General features: G+C 41.2%; 1 protein-coding gene across 18 annotated transcripts in view; it reads right to left on the bottom strand.

Moving 5' to 3' along the window:
• Positions 1–19,951, bottom strand: part of itpr1b (inositol 1,4,5-trisphosphate receptor, type 1b) — a 118,822-nt gene that overhangs the window by 61,050 nt on the left and 37,821 nt on the right. For 10 of the 18 annotated variants that reach the window (XM_061688973.1, XM_061688975.1, XM_061688980.1 and 7 more), the window contains 28 exons: positions 17,217–17,316; positions 16,982–17,142; positions 16,738–16,879; positions 16,496–16,654; positions 16,245–16,417; positions 15,267–15,386; positions 15,008–15,199; positions 13,306–13,557; positions 13,072–13,213; positions 11,660–11,813; positions 11,398–11,591; positions 11,187–11,325; positions 10,477–10,531; positions 10,219–10,384; positions 9,910–10,077; positions 9,514–9,585; positions 9,295–9,432; positions 9,078–9,203; positions 8,695–8,895; positions 8,119–8,370; positions 7,764–7,889; positions 7,556–7,684; positions 5,025–5,042; positions 4,554–4,580; positions 4,134–4,254; positions 3,516–3,700; positions 2,046–2,194; positions 1,326–1,437 (listed from right to left, as the gene is read on the bottom strand). In XM_061688973.1, coding sequence (XP_061544957.1) covers positions 1,326–1,437; positions 2,046–2,194; positions 3,516–3,700; positions 4,134–4,254; positions 4,554–4,580; positions 5,025–5,042; positions 7,556–7,684; positions 7,764–7,889; positions 8,119–8,370; positions 8,695–8,895; positions 9,078–9,203; positions 9,295–9,432; positions 9,514–9,585; positions 9,910–10,077; positions 10,219–10,384; positions 10,477–10,531; positions 11,187–11,325; positions 11,398–11,591; positions 11,660–11,813; positions 13,072–13,213; positions 13,306–13,557; positions 15,008–15,199; positions 15,267–15,386; positions 16,245–16,417; positions 16,496–16,654; positions 16,738–16,879; positions 16,982–17,142; positions 17,217–17,316 — 3,973 coding nt within the window. Of the gene's footprint in view, positions 1–1,325; positions 1,438–2,045; positions 2,195–3,515; positions 3,701–4,133; positions 4,255–4,553; positions 4,581–5,024; positions 5,043–7,555; positions 7,685–7,763; positions 7,890–8,118; positions 8,371–8,694; positions 8,896–9,077; positions 9,204–9,294; positions 9,433–9,513; positions 9,586–9,909; positions 10,078–10,218; positions 10,385–10,476; positions 10,532–11,186; positions 11,326–11,397; positions 11,592–11,659; positions 11,814–13,071; positions 13,214–13,305; positions 13,558–15,007; positions 15,200–15,266; positions 15,387–16,244; positions 16,418–16,495; positions 16,655–16,737; positions 16,880–16,981; positions 17,143–17,216; positions 17,317–17,490; positions 17,522–19,951 lie in introns of those variants that run through there. The other 8 variants (XM_061688978.1, XM_061688981.1, XM_061688985.1 and 5 more) reach the window with 3 other exon arrangements.

Here is a 19,951-nt window from a genome sequence, read left to right as displayed (position 1 = left end):
AAGTTGCATGCACAGGTGGGCAAGTTATCACATGGGATTGTTTCCATTTTTGCACAACAGAATGTAGAAACAGCTGATAGTAACATTATTCAACGGGAGAGAGCCTTTCCAACATTCCTCCTCCAACCCTTTCCTAATCTTAGTAAAAATTTAAAGAAGAAGCTCATCGAGGGGATGGCCGATTTGATCAATCGAATATTGCTTTTGAATTGGAATTTATTTTTATCATTCTAAGAATGTTATGCACTGTGTTAACAATATTGGCTGATTTTAATAACACTTTACCAATATAGCCTGCAAATAATTTTACTCCTATTGTTGAAAGGTTATTTCGGCTTTTACAAACATTGATAAAAGGTCCTGTCTGTCGTAAAAAGACCGTCTAATAAACTTAAGTCAGTAACAAGTGCAAACGAAAGAAGCATGGTTAGAGCTCCGCCCGACATCTGCTAAGGTTACTCTGTCGAGGTGTTGACTAACTTAAGCAAGGCCGACGCTTAATAGGCGCCTGTTAGAACATGGGCGAAGCCTGCTTAAACAAGCTCCCGTCGTCGTTTATGGTCCATTGTGTAATGGGGAGGTTTAACCCTTTAAACGGAGAGCCGGTCAGGACTCCTTTGGTGCCATAGGTGCTGGGGAAAGTAAGATCTGACACAATGCAAATGTATTAAAGAAAGAATGATTTGTGTTAAACCATACTCTGAACAGTTTTTTTCTAGCCATTGTGACCAGTGTTTCAAATATGCCTGTGAGTCTTGTTATATTTTTGTCTACATCTACTGCTCCACCCTTTGTGTTCAAATATACAGTATATTTGGTTTCGAAAACCACAACTATCGATGTTAACCATGAGCATATCAATGGCTTTTCGCATTGTTTGCTAGCATGAAGCTAAGCGGACTTTCCTAAGGCAAAGCTATATGGTTCTTTTACATACACAATGTACAGTATATTTACAGTAAACTGACATTTAACAGATTGAAGCCTCTTTTTCGAGGACTTGTTCATTTGCCAAACTGCTGCTTATTGTGAAGTGAGTTGAATTAAGGTCACTGCCACCATCTGTCACCAGCGCTCATATCACAAATCTATGTCATAAAATGTATTGTGTGCATGTTTTGGAAGGAATAGGAACGTCTTCTGTGAATATGCTATGATGCACTGTGAACAATAAAGTACAAATGGCTATCTTTATGGAGTTTGAGCTTGATTCACCAAAAACAAATCTGGAACATATTGGCTTTGAAACATGTCACTGGGGAAATTCTGCCCAGCAGGAAAGGGTAAATGTATCCTGGGGTTTGGTGAAAACCTTTGGTCGGTACCTTCTCCCTGTGGCCACGGTCTTTCGTCATCATCTCCCTGAGAGTCTGCAGTACTTTGATGCACAGACGCTCCTCATTCTCCTCCAGCAACTGCTTGGTGTGTTTAATTAGTCTGGTATGCAGTATATGGAGGAAAAACACCGTTACACATAATGTTGTACGTTATGTCTTCAATTACTAAATTGAACACAAAGGTAGTTGTTGCACTTACTATATGACAACAGATTTTGTGGCGATAAGTCAATAGTTTACAGATTTGGAAATCTATAGAAAATATTGATACTCAAAAACTGCATTAAGCACTATGGGATATATACTGCATAAACAATCTTATTTTTTGTTTAAAATCTAAACCAAAATACAACTTACTTTCCCTAAGGGCATATGAGTTGAGAATTTTACAGCTATGGTAAGAGTTGACACTTTAAGGGGGTCTGCAAAGGCAAGAGGTAGGTTAATCTTTGTAACAACATCGGCTCCACGTGCCCTGCCAATTTTCCTATAATCCAGTCTGAGCTCGAATCAGGCATAGCACCGTAGCCAAATGTGTGCATCATGTGAGAGCTGGTTAATGGGTTCAAAGCATATCAGTTTAAACACAGTCAGGGCTTTGAATACCAGCATCATTGACTATATTTACCACATTAGTGAGCCTTTTTAAAAAGAGAAGCATATTCTTTTATATAAATAAATACCATGCAGTATATTGTAGTTTCATACTTTGATATGAATCCTCCACTTTCACATTTCTTGCGAGCTTGTGTGTTCTCAGGGAAGAGCAACTCAGGACGATGCAGGACATCAACAAGCACCGAGAGCTCAGCTTGGACCAGCGGCCGTAGACGGTCTTCCAGAGCTGACACTATGTCCTGCAGATGAATGTAATCTGAGCCATGTTTGAAATAAAATCCTTAATCAATCAATCAATTAATTTAGGTTTGAGTACACGACGCTTACAAATACTTTGACAGTCAATCATGTTTTGAAGTCTTTCTTGAACGTTAGAACTACATACAATGTATCAAGTTAAATACTGTTCGGCAGACCAGAAAAATGTTGTGATCATTCTGATATATAGTTGTTCAAAACTGGTTCAGTTACAATATTCAAGACATAATGCATTAATTTGTGGCTGTAAATTAAAACACTACAAAAGGGTGATTCCCAAATCTGTCATGTAAGTCTTGCTTGTTCCAATTATTTACCACAAACTAGTTTCACAAATATTCAAATTCAACTGGTTGTCCTAAAAAAATTTACGTCTTAGCTCCACCAGCCCGTGACCCTCGTGAGGATAAGAAAAGGGATGCATTGGATGGGGATTAAAGACTCAAGACTACATTTATTTGACCCAGTAAGAGACTTGCAAGCAAGCCTTTTAGGTTGGCTGGTCAGGAGCCAACATTAACAATGGCGTCATGATTATTTAAATAAAACTTTTGCACTTTCATTTTTCTTCTGTTTCTAAAAGTTGGTGAAACCTAGATTATACTTTTTTTTTTTTTTTTTTTTTTTAATCAATATTGCCAATAAAAGAGGCATTACAGATCACCTCAACCACTGTTTTGCAAAGGTTTGCTCCTTGTGTGCCAAAGCCCTCTTACTGCAAAAAAGTGTTCATGTACGGTTAACTTGATTGATGATTCTTCGACCTACATATGTGAATGGTGGTCTCTACAGCTAGAGCCACGTGACTACCTGTGAAACAAAACAGGGATAAACACGCTTGGACCATGGGATGTCCATGTCAATGTGGGCATTAAGCAATCTTGAGAAATGGCTAAGTCTGGAAACTGCACGTTTTAGCCAAATTGACTTGAAGGAGGGATGTCAGAGACTTCCAGTTGGACACACAGTCATGCATTACAAGAAACTGACACACAACAGCTCGGGTTATTGAAATCGTTTCCCAGAATGTGAATGTGAAGATGTCTGCCTTATTTGGTTTGTCGCACTGTATTTGTATTTCTTCACGACCCTTTTCTCTTTGATAAAGTCACCTAAATTCTACGAGGCAAAGAAGGAGACAAATGACAAGAGCATTTACATCTTCCCTATCACCAAGTATCAATGAGGGATGAAATGTTGAAATCAAAATGAATATTCACCCTGTTTGTCTGATAAATTGACAAAGCCAGAGGTACGCTGCAGGATTAACACAAAAAAAAATGTTAAAGTCTTTTTGCCCACCTGGAGCCTTTCAATGATGTTTCTATAGTCTTTGGAGGTCGGAATTCCAGAATCTCGTCTGGAAGTGTTCTTCGCTGACAATTTCCAGTTGAGGAGGCTCTTCTGTACAACATGATTGGACTTGACGAATAAGTTGTTCACTTGACTGTCCAGATCCACTGGGATGGCAATGGCTCTGCTCTTAGCTGGGTTGAAAAACATGCTAACTTAAGTTTGATAAAGTGGTGCTTCACACTTTGTATTAAAGGGGCTTCCACATACACGTAGTTTGGCATGATTCACCTATTCTTAGCTTTTTTTCTTTTCAAAGTTTTTTCTCTAAATATTTGTCCTTTTTTTTTTCTTTTTTGGGGGGGGAACCAACCCCAAAATCAATTATTCTCAGTTTATCCCCGCTTAGTCAAGACTTTTTTAAGTTTTAAAAAAAGGGGAAAAAAAGTTTACATTTTTTTTTTTTTTTTTTTTTAAATACTTTTAATCCAGTTATAATGACTGTCAATTATCCACAGATTTTCATAATTCGTGATCCGGCCCAGTCTCTATCCCCATGAATAGCGGGGGTCCACTGTACATCTAAAAAAAACAATATACTTCTAGGCTATAAGAGTAATATCTTACCGACGTCTGAGAGTACTTTGATGCAAGCCTCCACTGAAGCTTTCTGTACAGTGTTAAGCCAGTTACAGTGGTATACTCTGAAAACCCCCTGCAATAGCTGTACAAAAACAGGTTGTCGAGTCTGTAAAAAAAAAAAAACACACAACAAGATGAGTCATTTATAATGATTTCATTAGTTTAGCATGAAGTGTAAAAGAACATTAGTGCAAGAGCAATATAACTATTAGATCCCCTGACTGGCTCACTAAAATCTGTAGATTTTCAAGCTCCAGATTTTAGTGTTTTTTTAGTGAGCCAGCTGATTTTAGAGAGCCAGCTGTTTCGACCTATCTGCACACCACACCAGTGGTTAACAGCTGGTTGCTACATGGTGACAGAGAAATCTATTGGCCGGTCTCAGCCCTAGAGGACAATAAATACCTCAGTTATCTTTCCCAGAATGGCGGCCTGCAAAAGAGGGTCGTGATATAATCGATGACTCTTGGGTAAAAATGTGGAGTTATGTTAAAGAAAACAAATATTTTCTACTGGAATGAAAATTAAATTGAGTGAGGAATTTTATTGGGGAACTGCATGTGACAACAAACCACAACATTACAAACTATTTGGATGGGCATGTCTCAGCCCTCGGCAACACCGAGGGCTGAGACATGGCGTGACCGTTTCATGTCATTGCATCATCTACACCCAGTTCCAGCAAAACCTTGTGCAACACACCCACAAATTTGGGAACAACAACATCAGTGTGCTGACTAAGCCACAAGAAACCCACACGGTGTAGATATACAGTGCTTCTTCGACCACAATTACTTCAATCACATACACAAAAAGTTGGTGTGCCACTTGGGATAGGTTGGAAAACTATATACGGGAAGAATCATTGTTACTTACATACATATTGCGAGCCATCTATGAAGAAAAAGGAATGTCATATTTTATAGTGCATGTCGCATTTACATCTCACTCAATAAATAAATCAATGGGCCACAATATTAGCTCAAGAAAAGCAGCTCACTGACAACAACTGTATCCAAATTACAGTATAACTTATAACTAATACAGTTTTGGGGTATAGTTATTTATTCAACAATATGTTTATTATTCTGTTTGCAGTAACAGTAGTACTATATACAGCATCACACTGAGCTGTTTCTATTTTTTTCATGCTCTCGTGTAGCTAAATAAGGCATCCAAAATATTACAAGCAGCTATCAGTATGAGTGGAGGTATATATTGCAATCACCAATAATAAATAGATTGTTATATGTAGGGACATACACACAAAGACCACAAGCACCTGCACTTTTGCACTGAATGAAAAAAAAAGTGCCCATTTTGCTGCAGCACCTTTATTCTTCATTCATACACAGTACGGTATTTAAAAAGATAAAATAAAATTACACTCTCTGATATCAGATTCAATGATATTTGAAGGTCATTTATTTCAGTTATTTGGGGAATTGTAAATATGTTCCCACCTTAATTTATTTAGGGTTAATCAGAGACGCTTTAAATGGTGGCAGGTGTGTGCTGCTACTACTGGTTAGCACATCTGCCTCACAGTTCTGGGGACCGGCGTTCAAATGTTTTCCCCGTGCCTGCGTGCATTTTCTCCGGGCACTCCAGTTTCCTCCCACATCCCCCAAAAAATGCGTACGTAGGTTGATTGGAGACTCAAAATTACCCGTAGGTGAGAATGTGAGTGCGAATGGTTCTTTGTTTCTATGTGCCCTGCAATTGGCTCGCGACCGGTTCAGGGTGTACCCCGCCTCCCGCCCCAAGATAGCTGGGATAGGCTCCAGCATACCCGCGACCCTAGTGACTAAAAAATAACAGTGATATTCAAATGGATGGCATCTGATTTAAAAATAGTGACAAAGCCCACCCCTCCTTGAGCCGTCACCTTGTCGTGGTGGAGGGGTTTGTGTGTCCCAGTGATCCTAGGAGCTAAGTTGTCTGGGGCTTTATGCCCCTGGCAGGGTCACCCATGACAAACAGGTCCTAGGTGAGGGACCAGAAAAAGCACGGCTCAAAGACCCCGAATGATGACGACAAACAATAGACTACGTTTTCCCTTGCCCCGGACGCGGGTCACCGGGGCCCCCCACTGGAGCCAGGCCTAGTGGTGGGGCTCGAAGGAGAGCGCCTGGTGGCCAGGCCTGCAACCATGGGGCCCGGCCGGGAACAGCCCGAAAGGGTAACGTGGGTCCCCCTTCCCATGGGCTCACCACCTGTGGGAGGGGCCATAGGGGTCGGGTGCAGTGTGAGCTGGGCGGTGGCCACAGGCGATCCAATCCGAACCTTGGCGATCCGATCCCCGGCTACAGAAGCTGGCTCTAGGGACGTGGAATGTCACCTCTCTGGCAGGGAAGGAGCCCGAGCTGGTGTGTGAGGTCGAGAAGTTCCGACTAGATATAGTCGGACTCGCCTCCACACACAGCTTGGGCTCTGGTACCAGTCCTCTCGAGAGGGGTTGGGCAGGTGTGGGTATACTTATTGCCCCCCGGCTCAGCGCCTGTACGTTGGGGTTCACCCCGGTGGACGAGAGGGTAGCCTCCCTCCGCCTTCGGGTGGGGGGACGGGTCCTGACTGTTGTTTGTGCCTAGGCACCAAACAGCAGTTCAGAGTACCCACCCTTTTTGGAGTCCTTGGAGGGGGTGCTGGAGAGTGCTCCCGCTGGGGACTCCATTGTTCTGTTGGGGGACTTCAATGCTCACATGGGAATGACAGTGAGACCAGGAAGGGCGTGATTGGGAGGAACGCCCCCCCCCCGATCAGAACCCGAGCGGTGTTCTGTTTTTGGACTTCTGTGCTCGTCACGGATTGTCCATAACGAACACCATGTTCAAGCATAAGGGTGTCCACACGTGCACTTGGCACCAGGACACCCTAGGTCGCAGTTCGATGATCGACTTTGTGGTCGTGTCATCGGACTTGCGGCCGCATGTCTTGGACACTCGGGTGAAGAGAGGGGCTGTCAACTGATCACCACCTGGTGGTGAGTTGGCTCCGATGGTGGGGGAAGATGCCGGTCCGACGTGGCAGGCCCAAACGTATTGTGAGGGTCTGCTGGGAATGTCTGGCAGAATCCCCTGTCAGAAGGACACTGTCATGTTCCGGGGGAGGCGAGGGACATCGAGTCCGAGTGGACCATGTTCCGCGCCTCCATTGCTGATGCGGCCGACCGGAGCTGTGGCCGTTATCTCTTTTGTTGGATCTCATTACAGTGCTCATAACGTAGTTGCTGGTCTGTATAATGTTAAGCTATTCGAAGATAGTTCTTCTTTCAACCCGATAAACGTAAACATTTGGCAAACCGATTGCAAAGTACATAGGACATGACTCTGTGTGAAGTTTATTACATAATATATGACTGTTTGCACTACATCATATTAAATGTGACACTAAACAGTTCAAATTACCTGCAAGCTTGTGCTCTGATCAGAAAAAGGAGAGCTGAAGAAACATGTGACGATGCTCATGACTGTCTCAGTTACATAACGCTCCAGCATGGTATCTGCATGCTTCCTGTCACTGGTGTTGTTGCACACCTAGACATAAACAAACACGTGTGATGCACAGTGCCCATTTTTTCTCTCAATTGATGTCCAGACATCTTGCTTTGCTCACCCGACAAATGTCCACCAGGAAGTTTTCAAAAAGCTTCCACATGTGGTTGGATGTATAAATCTCCTTCATTTCCACTTCAGTATCGACATAGCAGTGGTTCAGGAAGTTGATATAGGCAATCTTTATCTAAAACATGTAAAAACCTTATGTATTTACCACGTTGATCATCACAGGTCTATTAGAATATGAAGTAAAGCTATTCATTTCCAAGATGCATACAATACTGTATATAGAGCCAGTGGCATCATGCACTAAGGCCACTATTAATAAAATATGTTGAGCATTTCATTATATATCCCAGCAATTTGCAATACCAAATCTATTCCAACCCCCCCCAAAAAACAAAGAAATTCACCTCAGGAATGCAGTCTTCATGTGTGACGACCCGCACAATGTCATCCAGGGGCAACAGGGAGTTACATTTAATCTCAGTGTAGACGTTTTTTCCCTCAGTGCAGACAGCCAACAATTCAACCAGATGGATGTGGTACATTAAAGGGCTGTTTTCATCCATACGGTCCCGTTCTGAGCGCATCATTTGAATTAACGTTTGGAAGGATGCACGGTCGTTGTAGAAGACAAGGACGTCCTCTCCTGAGTTCACAAGCTAAAGGGGTCAGAGTCACAGCGGAAAGTTGAAATCGGTTATTCACAACCATTTCACAGCACCGCAAGAAAACTATGGCATTCTCAAAACCGACTATTGTAACAGTTTAAGATGAAGATCTGTTACTAAAGCTTTTGTCAGGTGTTATTGTTTGTCAGTTATGAAAGTTATTTGTTTTGATCATACACATCTTCAATGAACATTTGTATATTTTTTCTATTCAATAATATTAATGAAACTCATTGTACGACTGGGTGTAAGTGGGCATTAGAATAAGCATTATTATTATTTAAAAAATTAAAATAAAATAAAAAAACCTCAAACCTCAGCCATGACAATGTCCTGACACTTTTTGATGAATTTATTCTCAGCCTTCACAATGGTTTGAAGAAACTTTAGGTACTGGACATGTCGACCGTGTGTCTCAGCACAGTGGACAAAGTGTTGAACCACACGCTCGCTGATCTCACTACAGAGTTGGAAGTTATTCATGAAAATGTGCTGCATGGTAATGGCCTCTAGAATCTGAAAGAGCAGAAAAGGGATTTAGGGAAAAGCAACAGCACAAGAAGAAAGTATTTAAAAAAAAAAAAAAAAAAAAAAAAAAAAAACAAGAAACAACTAATTAACATAACTGATAGTAAGGTTTTCTCATTTGTTTTGCCAAATTTAAAATGGTTGGAATCTGCTTTTGGTGTGTACCTCACCCCTGGGTTAAGAAAGAGGTTTATATGCTTGTGAAGAAGGACTTGGTTTTGCTGGTTGCCTGCACAGAAATTCTGAAGAAACTCGTGAGCCAGTTTCATGATTTCCTGCATTCGAACATCCTCACCCTGTTGTAGAAAACACAGAATGTCCTTTTTGTTCCTACAAATGTTAAAATGCATGTGATACAATGTCCAATCTCAGAAGCACACAAGGGACCTTTTCATAAGGGATCTGGAGAAGCTCGAGCACTACACAGTGTGCACCCATGTTTCTCAACAGCCTCTGCTGCTGCTTCTTACTCTTCTTTCCCGAGCTCCCCTCCTGGATGCAAAGCATACTGAGACGCAGCAGAATCTGGACAGAAATGGTGAAAAATGATTTAACAACAATACAAACATTTAAATGAAAATTACATTACAAATAAGTATACAGTACCTCTTTTACAACCCTGTAGTTATAGTTGCTGGTGCTTTCTGTGCTGTTCTTGTCAGAACCAAGTGAATCCCCCTGTAAAACAATGAACATGGTTGTGTTAACTAATAACAGTTCTGTACTGCAACAACTCAATTTACTTAAACTAGTCATAATTGCATTCTTTGAGATGTGGACTAGTGTGCTTTTCTGCAAATTGTTTGGAACTCTAAAACAATGATTTCACTTGTCATCTGTGGCTTGTTTATAAACCTGTTTAAGTCCTCCCTATAGTTTCTCGAAAGCACAGGCATGCTTAGGAGGCATTGGGGTCCACTAGGTCCTTTGGCTTAGCCTAGTTTGTAGCTTGTAACTGCTGACACTAGTCGAGCACGTAATCTTAAATTGTGACTACTTCACCTTATGTTTGTTATCTGACTCTGAGGGGCCATCTCCGTCCATCACATCTTCTCCCTGTCTTTTGTAAACCCACAATTCGGACTTCTCCACAATGGACCGCAATTGGTCAAGGTCTGCTTTGATCTGCTTGTAGTTATCGACATCTTGCCTGGTCACAAGTAGCTGGACCTACAATACAGTTTAATGGACAGAGTGGAGGGTTTGCATTAAATTTCCTTTAAAAATGTTTCATCATTGAAAGATCAGTGTTAACCAAGAACTGCAAGGTCAAACAACAGAGAAGAAGGAAACAGCAGTGGTAAGCCCTACCTGTTTGAAAGCCATGAGAACTTCCTGCCTCTGACTGAAGTGTCGGAAGAGCAGGTGAAGTGCTCCGGACACGAGTGGAGGGTAGTCATGCATGGTAAGGTGTAGCAGCACTCTTAGGAAGGTACGTCCACCGTGGTCATCCAAGTCAAGTGGAGTGTTCTCTTCACTAAATGACCAGACAAAAATAAGTTACTTTCATTATTTTCACAGAAACTGTTTCAAGGTATTCTTGATATAGCAAAATGAGTTAAGAATTACCTTCCTCCAAATATTCCTTCTGCCTGCTCCTCAATATTTTCAAAGTCAAGATTTCCTGAAGGGGGTTCAACGTTCAGATGAATTTTTTGCCTTTTACAATGTTTAAGAATGCACTCACACTGGGCAAACTCTCCTGCGCATCACCACAGTTACGCCTCACTTCTCTGTCTACGGCTGGCTTGCAGTCACACTGTGCTGAACTCATTTGTGCCCAATCTCATTTACAGTATGAACGTCATAACTTTGCAAAATTAAACAACATCACCTTAATTTGTCTGACAATGTGGTTTATTTATATATAGGAGTTGTTTATGGTTATTTTGATGGGAACGGAAATAATATTACTCCAAGAATATTGCACACTTTATTCTCAACTTCGTTCTTTTAAAATTGTGACTTCACAGGTATTCTCGTAATTACAATTGTATTCTTGTAATTGTCTGACTATATTCTTTCTGTGTTCTGCTAATAAAGTGTGATTATGCAAGGTGCCAGATATCATTAATAACTGGCAGGAGAAACTGTCCCGCTGAATACACAACAAGTCTGAGCTCTATACCATGCCCAAGCCCACCTCTTCTAAGCATCCTGAGGCCAGGGATGTCTACCATGGTTGAGCAAGGCACAGTTCGCTAGCATTCATCAACTAGTCCAGATTTGTGTGCTTCAACACGGAACGGATTGCCTTGTGTGAGTGCGCCCGCACATACCTGGCATCTGACTGATGACATTATTGGTTCCATTCTGGCTGGCAGCATTTTCTGATTGCGGGTTGTTTTCGTCAAACTCTCGTTTGAAAATACAAAGTAGGCAGGAAATCCTGTAGTCTAGCCGCACATTTAGGATAAACTGAGGTAAGAGAAAGGTCAAAGTGAAACATCAGGGCCAGTTCCAACACGAAGCAGTCTACTGATGCCACACCTGTAGAATTTCAATGATCTTAAGCTTGGTGTCCATGACCATGATGTCTTCTCTCTCTGGTTCAGCCTGGGCTTTAACTACATCGCCCTCTGGCTGATGAGTTGGTGTGGTGTGCAGCAGACCGCCACCTCGCAGCACTACCTGGGTCATTAGCTCCCCGACTCCATGAATGGACTTCATCACATGACTGCCAGCTAAAGAAACACAACCCTCAACCATGATGGAAATACCACGAATGCAGTGTCAGGAGCAGGATGCCAACCTTTGCTTTGCTCTTCCTTCTCAAGCTTGTTGATGGGGTATACGGTGCTGACATGGACACAGTCTAAAATATTCAGCAGTATCTTTGTCAGCCTTAACAAGTCACTGAAGTTGTAGAACCCAAAGTAGATGAGGTTCCTTGCCAGATTCACTACCTATTGAAAATAAATTGATAACGATGACCAACAGTGGATAGGAAAACTGGTGACTTAACACAAAACAAAATATTTGTTAATTTGTGTTTGTTTGTTTTTTGTTATTTATTTGTGCTATCAATGTCAGTGCAGTTAGCTTTTAGTTCTGTTCTGCCCATGTTACATGTGCCAAATTGTCACTGCCTGCAAACACCTTATTCTTCTGTTGCTTTCAGCTGTTGCTTTGTGTTCTTTGATGGATTGGATGATTGAAGTCTTCAGTATCGTGGAAGAAAAAAGACTTCTTGGAAATTTTACAATTCATTCTTTTAAGAAAAGGTCAGGAGCCTCAGTAACATGGAAGAACTTCACACAGGCTCAATCGTCTGGAAGTTCCTCTTCATGTAATGGTCACCATTTAACCTCTCAAGAAGACGATTTTGCATGTCAGCCATCATTGTCGTGTTGGCCACTCTAGCATAAACATCACAGCCTAGCCAATCCCACGCAAGTTCAATTGGGTTTAGGTTAGGACCGTTGTCAGTGAAACACAGCTGGGTATGTGTGTGTGTGTGTGTTCAGTCACTGACTAAGGAGATATGGTATTTGCCACTGGTTATGGCCTCTCAGCTTGAGAAATATCTCTGCATTGAGATTTCAATGATGTAAAAAATGTTTTTTTTGTTCCAGTGATGGTGATGTCACCTCACATTATCATAACTCCTCCACTAAAATGTGGAACTGTATTGGTAAAGCAATCGGCACGCCCATCTCCCCATCGTTTTAACACTCTAAACTAACCTCTTTCAGTTAAATTTCAGCTCCTGACTCAACAGAAGATTCCTCATGTTCAAGTTCCAGTGCATGTGATTGTAAAAGGTCATGGCAGGCCTCTTCGCAGCATTCAAGAGGCAGTGTGCCAGATCATCCAGAAAGACTGTGCTAAAAGGGAGGTGCCATCTTCTTGGGACCAAAAGCTCCAAACGACAGTCAATGACAACAGCAAAATAGTCTACTTATTGAAAGGAGTAAAGATTTGGCACATTTAACATGAGTTTAAATCACATAGTTAATTGTGTGTTACGCATCCCACAAATGCATGCATGCTCCCTCCTTACAAATTGACCATGACTTAAAGTGAAAAAAATAGGCTTCACAGCAGTATCAAATGAATTGGCAAGAAGCATAGTTACAACAGAGGGGGAAAAAATATTCCAACATACAAATTAACCATTTTTTGTTTTATGTTTATGTGTGTTGATTATTCAAGAAGGAATACCTCAAAGGTCAGCTTGTTTTTCTCTTTGTCAGAGAAGGGAACATTTTGTGACACCACCTCTCTCAGATAGTTCTCTACAAAATCCATAGTGAGGCAAAATCGCTCCTTGATCTCATCTCTGCTGGTTCCATCATTATCATAGCTGGTAAGACAAATGGAAAGTCACGTTAGGAAAAAATCACAAGCATCACTTGAAGCAACATGAGATTTAATATATTCCCATTCGGAACTCACTCCTCAATTGTAATTTGAGAGGGGATCTCAGACCAAAGACGGGCATATTTGACAGGTGTTACTTGCTCCTGGGGATCACGGTCCACATGCATGTGCAGCATGAGGCGACAGAAGGAGGCCCGCAAGTCATAGGGCAGGTCCTCATCAGACATACAGCGAAGGATCAAATCCACGTCCAGCTGGCCAGAGATCTTATTGATTGCCAAGTACTGACGGTCCAAACACATCCGGGCAAAAAGGTTGAGTTGACACCTATCAAGAAATTATGAGGAAGTTTGCCAGCTGTATGTTTTTTGTTTTAATATGACATCAATAAAGTTGAAAAGAAAAACTATGGAAACCCTTTCGCATTATCCGTATTTCTGCATAAATTGGTGATAAAATGTGATCTGATCTTCACTGAAGTTACAAAAACAGTCTTCTTAAACTAATACCACACAAACATATGTGCGTATGTTTTCATATATTTTATTGGATCTTCACAGTGCTGGGTGGAAAACGTACATGTGAACCCCTAGGCCAATGAATTCTCCAAGATCTAATCAGAGTCAGAAGTCAGCAAACCTGGAGTCCAGTCAATGTGATGTGATTCAAGGTTTTGGTTAAAGCTTCCTTCCCCAATAAAAGAAACACACCACTTTTGATTTTCATATTTCTAAGACGCATTACCTGATGTGAACCATACCTCGCACAAAGTGCTCTCAGAGGCCCGATTATTAACAATTTATGTGTTGCATAGAGGGCTTGGCAAATACCTGCTGGATCCGCAGTCCTCTGTGGCCAATTGCTGCCCCCCGTACCTTCCCCCCCCCCTCCCTTCAGAGACCGTCCGACAGTTAGCGTGGGTGGCCGATTATTTATTTTTTTATAATCGATTAATTGGTCAAATATTTTTTTTCGATCAATTGATGAATAGTTTATTTTCTCCATTTCCATCCCTTTATTTTTTTTAAAAAAACAACCTTATTTCAAATTGACAGTGCAGAAAATGCACAAACAAATGCATTACGATTCAGTTCCTGGTTTGGACCGTAACATGTCATCATATAGGCAAAAATTTTGATAATTGTTTTCCAAAGTAAAAGAAGATGTTTGTATATTGTAGGTATTTATATCGCGCTTTATCTACACCATCACAGTGCCGAAGGTGCTTTACAAAGCCTCACTTTCACCCGTTCACCAGTGGGCGGCAAATATCTTATTTTGATGAAACAAAAATATTCAGTCTGCTTTATGATTAAAATAAAACATAATTATGAATATTTACTGCTTTATTAATAAATAAAAATAATATTTACTGTGGAGAGGCTGAAATTCTGAGGATTTTGACAATTATTAGTTAAACAAGGTCTATAAATGATTAATTGATTATCAAAAATAATTGTTGATTAATTTGATAATCGATTAGTTGTTGATTAATCTATTGAATATTGCACCTCTACATGAAACTAATATTGGGTGGTATTTTATTCTTATGACTTAGATGAAAATCACAAAACCTTTTATGAGCAATTTATGCAGAAGGTTATGGTAGAAAATGCCAAATGACTCCCATACCTTTTCTTGCAACTGTGTACCATATTATTTCTATGTTCATGCATTTCCAATTTCACCCTGATAGAGTAATTGCAATAATTAAAGTTTTCCACAAATCATTATTTCACAGAGTAAACACAGCAAATCGCATGTTCAAATATCTGACCTGTAGTTACTGACAACCTCATGGTCTTCCTTCTGACCCTCCTTTGCATCTTGGGCCAACTCTCGTACGCTCTTACTTCGTATATCCTTGAAATTGTCCTTCCAGAACAGCCACACCTCCTCTTCATCCTCAGCCTCAACAGGATTCTCACCATTTGTTGATACTTCAAACTCAAACCTTGATAAGACTAATCTAATGAACAAGACATAATTTAATTTCCCCCCCCCAATTTAAAATCAACAGAAATGACAAAGCTAACCGAGTTTCGATGAGGATGTCAGCATTGGTTGGATCAAGCACTGCATTACAGATGAGCTCCTGCGTCACAGGGATGGATTTGTTCATGGACACACAAAGATCCGACAGGTAGTCCAAAAACCTATGTACACGTCACAACAAATAGCAGATCAAACCATATTTTCGCTTGATCGTTAAGAGAAGTATTTAAACAAACTGTGAGGATCTTCTCTAGTCTAGTCTGAATGATTCTGATTCAGAACATGAGAGACAGAATCAAACACACACACACACACATCGACAACAACGGTAACAAGAATATCACACACAAACAGTCCACACTGATGCTGGGTACACACGTTTTCCCTCCCTTACAGTCAAAGTCAGCAAATAAGATGTTTCTTAAAGATTATCCTGAACAAAATTTTAAACACACTGTTACTCATGATGTGCAAATACCTCTACATCCAATTGCCACGCACTCGTGATGAGTGGAATCAAACAAAATGTGTCTTTTATGCGGTTGCTGGCTTCCAAAACTATATTTATTTGCTGTAACTCAGTAATTTGTTTGTTCGGCTTCCACTAACACTTCCAATTCCATCACTTCAAGCTCAATTTAGAGCTTGCATTGCTCTCCTGAATGTTTCATGGTGAAAACCCCCGGCGCTACCTCGAGCGCAAAACCCTCTTTTAAATATGGCGGTCTCTAAAACTTTTACACCTGTTGCCAACAATGAGCGCAGGCTGTGAGAGTGAGTGAACACGTAATTTAGCGCCCGCTATTTGGGACACTAGTAAAATAAAGTATTAATAAATCACGTGCATCAGACCCACCAACAGCGTGCACAGTCTGTTAGAGTGAACACGCCACTTAGCATCCCCTATTTGGGAATCATAGTAAACCAAGCCCTAAGATTTATATAATACAATGCATGAGTATACACTTTCTGCCATTTCAAAATTTCAGCCACAACCCATCCACTCCTCTCAAATTCACCTTGGCTCCCGATTCTTCCTCACAAGAGTGACAAATGTGTCTATCTCTGCAGCAGTGATATGCTTCTCTAACAACTTCCTGTTGTTGTGGAGTAGAGCAGTTATTGTGTCTTCTGCAAGGACATCATAGCCTATCTGTTTCTGCATGAAGCGAAATTGCTTGGCAATATATTCCTGTCAAAAGAAGACGAGAGAGGATGATTACCAAAGAATAATGGCCATTGAGTTGGAGTGAAGTTTGGGTACACCCACCTGGTTCTTTCTGTAGTCCTGCTGAGAGTGGCGTAATACTCTGTAACAAAGCCTACAAATGTGTCGAAAAGGAGCATGTCGTTGGTCACCCAGCTCCTCTAGGCGCAGCATGGGACCATCACCACTGTCTGTGAAAGGGGCTTGGAGAAGTTTGAAGATCTACAAAAACAGTGAGAAATTCAAATATGAGCTCTTGAAAACATTGTAAATTCCAGATGGACTTCCTGAGGTTTGAAACAAACCTGCTTTAGGATATTCTGCTCTCTCATGAGTTTCTGTCTCTCTCTGTTAGGTTTGTTCACCATGATTTCCAAAACATCCTGTCCGCTGTTTGGGACGTCCACAACAAAGAAGACTAGATCTTCTAGAAGCTTGGTCACAAACCTGTGGATAGTATATTTGTGTGTATGGTAATAAAACAAATGTACGATACCTACAACATAAAAATGGAGTGAAAAAAGTAGGTTGAATACTAACACTGTTTACCTCCTTTCATTCTGTGTAATGGTACCCTTTTCCAGTTTGCCTGCAATTGACGCCAACACTTTACTTGCATCATTGGCAAAGTCTAAATCCCGCACTTCTGCTGGTGGCACTGGTACAATGGCAAAAGCCTCCTTGTCTTCTTTCACTGCTGAAGTTCCAATCTGCAAACATTGAATATGTTTAATATAAGTAGATTCGTCCAACTGATAAATGACCATTTTTTTATTGAACTCACTCTTAACATAACAGGCTTCTCCTCCTCTTTGTCAATGGGAAGGTTTGTGCTGTGAACCCATGTGTTGGTACACAAGTGTTTTAGCCGCACATAAGAACTCCTAGAAGTGACAACAATGAAAGAAAGAAATTAAGGTACAGTGGAATGTATCATGTGAAATGTTTAATTCAAATCCAAATTATTGCCAGCATTGATAAGAAAGGGCTAAATTGTCATCATAATTCTCAACTGTTCATCTCCGTTATCTGAGAAATAACTATTTATTTGACTTAACTCTGACACAGGTAGCGGAGTTGCATGTTCCCTTTCAACACTTGACAAACTACAATTTTCCAAGTTGATGTGTAAGGTCAAAGTGGTACATGTTCCTACAGGTCTCACATACAAATACACACACAAAAACACACACGCACGCGCACACACAAATAAGTCACCAGCAAGAAATCAACTGATAATATTTAGTGCAAGTTGCTTGAGGTAGGCGGCACGGTGGACGACTGGTTAGAGCGTCAGCCTCACAGTTCTGAGGACCCGGGTTCAATCCCCGGCCCTGCCTGTGTGGAGTTTGCATGTTCTCCCCGTGCCTGCGTGGGTTTTCTCCGGGCACTCCGGTTTCCTCCCACATCCCAAAAACATGCATGGTAGGTTAATTGACAACTCTAAATTGCCCTGAATGGCCTCTGAATGTGTGAATGTGAGTGCGAATGGTTGTTTGTTTGTATGTGTCCTGCGATTGGTTGGCAACCGGTTCAGGGTGTAGCCCGCCTCCTGCCCGGTTGATTGCTGGGATAGGCTCCAGCACGCCCGCGACCCTAGTGAGGAGAAGCGGCTCAGAAAATGGATGGATGGATGGATGCTTGAGGTACTGTTGATGGGGTCAAAGGTCATATCAGTTCATGCTTATTGGTCCCAACCTATTTCCATTCTGAACATTGTACTTACCTGCCAGAGCCACTCACATAAGATTGACAGTTTGACAAATGTTTAAAAATCATATTGCTTTGCAGCCTTTCCTCATTGTTAATCAGTAATTGCTTCATTGGGACATCAAACAAAGAAACAAACAAAAAATCCTATTTGTGATGTGTTAATTTAACAATGGTTGGGTATCTAAATACAAGGTGGGGCAGAATGGTCAGACGCTTTTTTCAAAAACTCACAAAATATTAAATGGTATCTGCAAACAATTTTTGTTTCAATGTGTTGAAATAGCGCTTGACACAATCAAGTGTGGAAAACTACATTCCACTACTAGAACAGCTCCAACTTCCGGAGACAAATTCCTTGTGTGTCTTTTAACTTACTTGGCCATTAAAGCTGATTCTGATTCTGATTCAACAGCAAAATTTGTTTGCAGCTGCCATTTATTACTTTGTGAGTTTTTCAAAACCATTTGTTTTTTCAGCCCCACCCTGTACTTAGACTAAGGATTTGTTTCTGGCATTTGAATTTCCATCCATCCATCCATTTTTCGAACCGCTTATCCTCACGAGGGTCGCGGGTGTGCTGGCGCTTATCCCAGCTAACTTTGGGCGAGAGGCGGGGTACAGCCCCGAAATGGTCGCCAGCCAACCGCAGGGCACATATGAACAAACAACCATTCACACTCACAGTCACACCTACAGACAATTTAGAGTCTTCAATTAATTTACCATGCATGTTTTTGGAATGTGGGAGGAAACCTGAGTGCTGGGAGAAAACCCACGCAGGCACGGGGACAACATGCAAACTCCACACAGGGAGGCCGGATTTGAACCAGGGACCTCACAACCAACCAGTCGTACACCGTGCCGCCCGATTTCAAGTTCAATTATTGATAAATAATTGACCTATCTACATTTGCTTCTACATTCAAGACAGGTACTCAAAGTACTTCTACTCATTCAGAGTAATTGTGGATTGAATATTTCCCCATTAACACGTATATTTTCCTGTGGGTAAACAACTCTACAACCTGGTTCAAGTCACCCATATAATAATCTTGCCCAGTAGGTCTTGTACTATATGTTCTACCCATTCATCCATCCATTTTCTTCCACTTATCCGAGGTCGGCTCGCGTGGGCATATGTTGCTTTTGCTCTTGTACATGGTAATTAACTCACTGCCGATTACTGCAAGATTATAAATTATTACAGATCAGCCAATAATGACCTCTGTAGGAACATCTCACCTGCACTGAGTCACACCTGAGCAAGAATGCTCCCAGCTTGCCCACAAGTGTAAGTATCTGTCTGCTCACTATGTCAAGCTGACAAGCACAGATGGCAGACAGAAGACCTTTTCTTGCTGGGGATTATGTAACTGCTCAGTGGAGCAAACAAGCTTAAACTTTGTGTATTGCTTGTTCCTCAAATTAATTAGTCCTCAAGTTAAAGTTTGAGGGGCAGGGTTATTTCGAGTATTTGTGAGGCATTACCGTTTATTATCTGCAGCCTGCAGGCATGCACTTGACAATGTGACACATTAGAAGCTTTTCAAAGGGTTCTCAGATATGAATGTGTCAATATGAGTGTGAATGGGTGTCTGTCTCTAAATGTGCCCTGTCGTCATCTGGCGACCGGTCCAGGGTGTACTATGACCTTTCCCCGAATTCAGCTCGGTTAACCCCCAGTTCCACATGACCATAAACAAGATAAGCGATATAGAAAATGAATGTATGGAATGGATGTTTTTAGATGAAAAAAACCCTTCTGTTTACTCAACGTACTTCCCCAAGAACAGTGGAAGAATGATA

Source organism: Phycodurus eques, chromosome 10 (assembly GCF_024500275.1).
Source record: "Phycodurus eques isolate BA_2022a chromosome 10, UOR_Pequ_1.1, whole genome shotgun sequence".
NCBI lineage: Eukaryota > Metazoa > Chordata > Actinopteri > Syngnathiformes > Syngnathidae > Phycodurus > Phycodurus eques.
The sequence above is the reverse complement of the archived record's forward strand: the minus strand, read 5'-3'. Positions and strand labels throughout refer to the sequence as shown.